Below are 3,073 nucleotides of genomic sequence, written 5' to 3'. Positions count from 1 at the left end.
CTCACCCACTATACAATATGCATTCTCTCTCTATGTGTATATCTAATTATATAATGCAGCAACAGAAACAAACATCTCTTAATTTGATCTCTCCAAATCTCAGTTGCCTTTCACCTTCTAAAAGATGGGTCTCTCTGTTGTGCAAGTAATACTCGGCGCTCAATCTGTTGTACATGGAATTTTCAGTTTGCTCATCTCATCTGTGTGTTTTTTTAATATGACAGGGCTTTACTAAGTCGTTGGCAATGACGGTGCTATCAGAAATTGGAGACAAGACCTTTTTTGCAGCTGCTGTGAGTTTTACTTATATGCATGTTTATATGTTATGCATACACAAAGTCACAATGTTATAACTTCTTTTTTTCTTCTTCTTCTTGTAATCCTTTCGTTTTTTAACTTTTATGTATAATTAGATGATATATTAAAAATTTGGAACTGATTCTGGTTGAAATAATTGTATTTCTTTTAGAATAAATTGATTCAGTATATAATTAAGCTTTTTCTTTCCCCTGGGATCAATTGATTATTTTGGTTGCATGTCAATTAGAACTAAGGATGTCAATGCCTAGTGGAACTATTAATGTTATCTCATATTGATATATGAAGTTCGTTTATGTGAACTTTTTGGATTCAAATTTGAGTCCATTTTCAAGTAGAGATTATTTGAGTCTAATGTTATTATTTGCATATGCTTGTGTTGTAGTTCTAGTTCTAACGTATAGGTTCCCTCTTAGGGTGTGTTTGCTTTTTATCCCTCTAAATAGAGGGATAATATAATGAGGTATAAACTTATCACTTAAAGTGGGGACCATATTTATTATATCTTAATATCTTATTTGATTTGAAGGATAATATATTTATCCCCTCCTTATAAGGTGGTATAAAATTATACCACCATCTCTTAGGTATAAAATTATCCATTTTCCAAGGGATAAGGGGCTGCCCGAAAAATTATACAACCTGCCCGAATTTTTTTATACATCAAAACAAACAAAGTATAAGGTGGTAAATGTAGTTTATCCCTCTGTTATACCTCAAAGCAAACACACCCTTAGTCTTATAAAGGGAAAAAAGAGTTTCACTTACAATATGATATGCCTATTCTAGATATTGGCAATGCGTCATCCGAGAAGGCATGTGCTGTCAGGTTGCCTTGGAGCTTTAATAGTAAGATCTCTATTCTCTTCTTGGATTGCGGATTTCCATGGCCTTTTTAGGTGACTGCAAATGTGTGTCAATTCTAGGTAATGACCATACTGTCAGCTGTTGTGGGCTGGGCTGCTCCCAATCTGGTAAGTTGATAGTGGTTCGAATTACCCTCTCCTCTTGAGGGATGAGTATTGCATATAACAGACCATTAGTAACCATACATGCATATAATGAGTGGCAAGGATAAAATCATTTTCGTCTAGTTTGCAGTGATCAGCAACTATTGTTGATAAATATATTCCATTTACCATTGTTTCATGTGAGATCATTATGTGCAGCTTTCGCGCAAGTGGACTCATCACATCACAACAATGCTGTTTCTTGGTTTTGGCCTGCGGTCGCTGTGGGATGCATTTAACGACGTGTTGTGAATTTGTTATCCATCTTTATGATCCCTTTAAATTCCTTCTGTTTGTCAGAGGACAGTTCTTTTTGGCTAACTCCTTTGTAAGTGTAAATTTGTTTGATACTCTCACTTTCCAAAATAGGGAGGCTGAAGATTTGGCTGTAGTTGAGAAGGAACTGGTTCGTCTTTGTCGGTGTTTTGGGACTTGCCTTGAATTGATATAAAAAAAGTACTTGATTTTAACTTTTCTATGTTTGTTGCTAGAATGCTGATTTTAGATGTAACAGTACAGAAGCCAAAGAGAGTTATAAGGTAAGGTTCAGTAGTAGACTTTTGCATGCATCCAAAGATCTATTGATATTAGTGAAATCTTTGTGATTGATGAAAGGGGTGCATTGCTGCAGTCATACAATTTGACTTGCAAATTATGGATTTCTGGCACTTGTGCAATTAAGTTGTAACATTTTTTTCTTGCCGGTTCAGGATGATGATGATGACCTAAAAAAGAAGGGTCGGCCTTTCCTTACTCAATTCTTCTCTCCGATCTCACTGAAGGTGCCAACCACCGTCTCTCATCGAGCTACTAACGCCTATTTATTCACCAAATAATCTTATTTCCTCTCACGCAGGCCTTTACCATAACTTTCTTTGGGGAATGGGGGGATAAGAGTCAGGCAAGCACATATCACTAGATTTCTGGCTATTTTCACCAGTCGAATTATAGTGCTCAGCTTCTTTCTCATTTAGCAATGAGTATGATAATTTTTGCAGCTTGCTACAATAGGCTTGGCTGCTGAAGAGAATCCTCTTGGTGTAGTTCTTGGTGGAATCCTGTAAGCTCATTTATTTTCCATGTAAATGCTAATGATTTGTATCTGCCTTCTGCAGAGGACATTTCCTTTGTTACAGATGCAAGTAATGGCACCCATGAACTAGTACTCTAATTTGCTGTGAGACCGAAAACTTAGCAATATATGAAATCAAGTTTCTGGCTTTCCCTTGTCACAGTGGACAAGCTTTGTGTACCGCGGCTGCTGTCCTCGGAGGGAAGAGTCTGGCAACTCAGATATCAGAGAAAATAGTAAGCTTCTCGACCTTTACTTACCATTTCCTTAGCTATTTCTTGGAGGAAGGAGACCAACCTACTTTGTGTGAGATTCCATTTACAGGTTGCACTCTCTGGAGGTATTCTTTTCATCATTTTTGGTATTCAATCCTTGCTTTCAACGGTTGAGTCGTTGTAAGGTTCATTTCTACTTTTCTTTAATTTCTTAAAAAAATCCTTTTGCTGTTTGGGTTGCTGACAACTTAGCTTACTCATCTTAATCTGACTTTCTGTGATAAACTTTTCTCTTGCAGCTATTGAAACTGAAGACCTCACATTCCTAAACAATAGATGAAATTAGAGGCTTATGATCTGTTACTCCAATTTATATCATCAACTATAGCAGTGTGCCTATATGTAGTATTGTTATGGTGACGAGCTTAATCTCAGACTTAAAATAGTTTTGTTTTGTT

General features: G+C 36.4%; 1 protein-coding gene across 3 annotated transcripts; it reads left to right on the top strand.

Moving 5' to 3' along the window:
* On the top strand, positions 1–3,073 carry LOC130986365 (GDT1-like protein 4). Of its 3 annotated transcripts, none has more exons than XM_057909762.1 (13): positions 1–145; positions 225–293; positions 1,108–1,167; positions 1,245–1,292; positions 1,488–1,573; positions 1,698–1,734; positions 1,820–1,867; positions 2,039–2,110; positions 2,185–2,229; positions 2,327–2,388; positions 2,564–2,636; positions 2,725–2,740; positions 2,915–3,073. In XM_057909762.1, the coding sequence occupies exons 1-13, from the start codon at positions 125–127 to the stop codon at positions 2,953–2,955; spliced, it is 678 nt and encodes a 225-aa protein (XP_057765745.1). In that variant the 5' UTR covers positions 1–124; the 3' UTR covers positions 2,956–3,073. The 3 variants fall into 3 exon arrangements, with proteins under 3 accessions (XP_057765745.1, XP_057765742.1, XP_057765743.1); XM_057909759.1 differs by having other exon boundaries at positions 2,725–2,795; XM_057909760.1 differs by having other exon boundaries at positions 2,725–2,800.

The sequence above is a fragment of the Salvia miltiorrhiza genome, chromosome 5, assembly GCF_028751815.1.
Source record: "Salvia miltiorrhiza cultivar Shanhuang (shh) chromosome 5, IMPLAD_Smil_shh, whole genome shotgun sequence".
Lineage (NCBI taxonomy): Eukaryota > Viridiplantae > Streptophyta > Magnoliopsida > Lamiales > Lamiaceae > Salvia > Salvia miltiorrhiza.
This window is presented reverse-complemented; position numbering and strand designations above follow the sequence as displayed.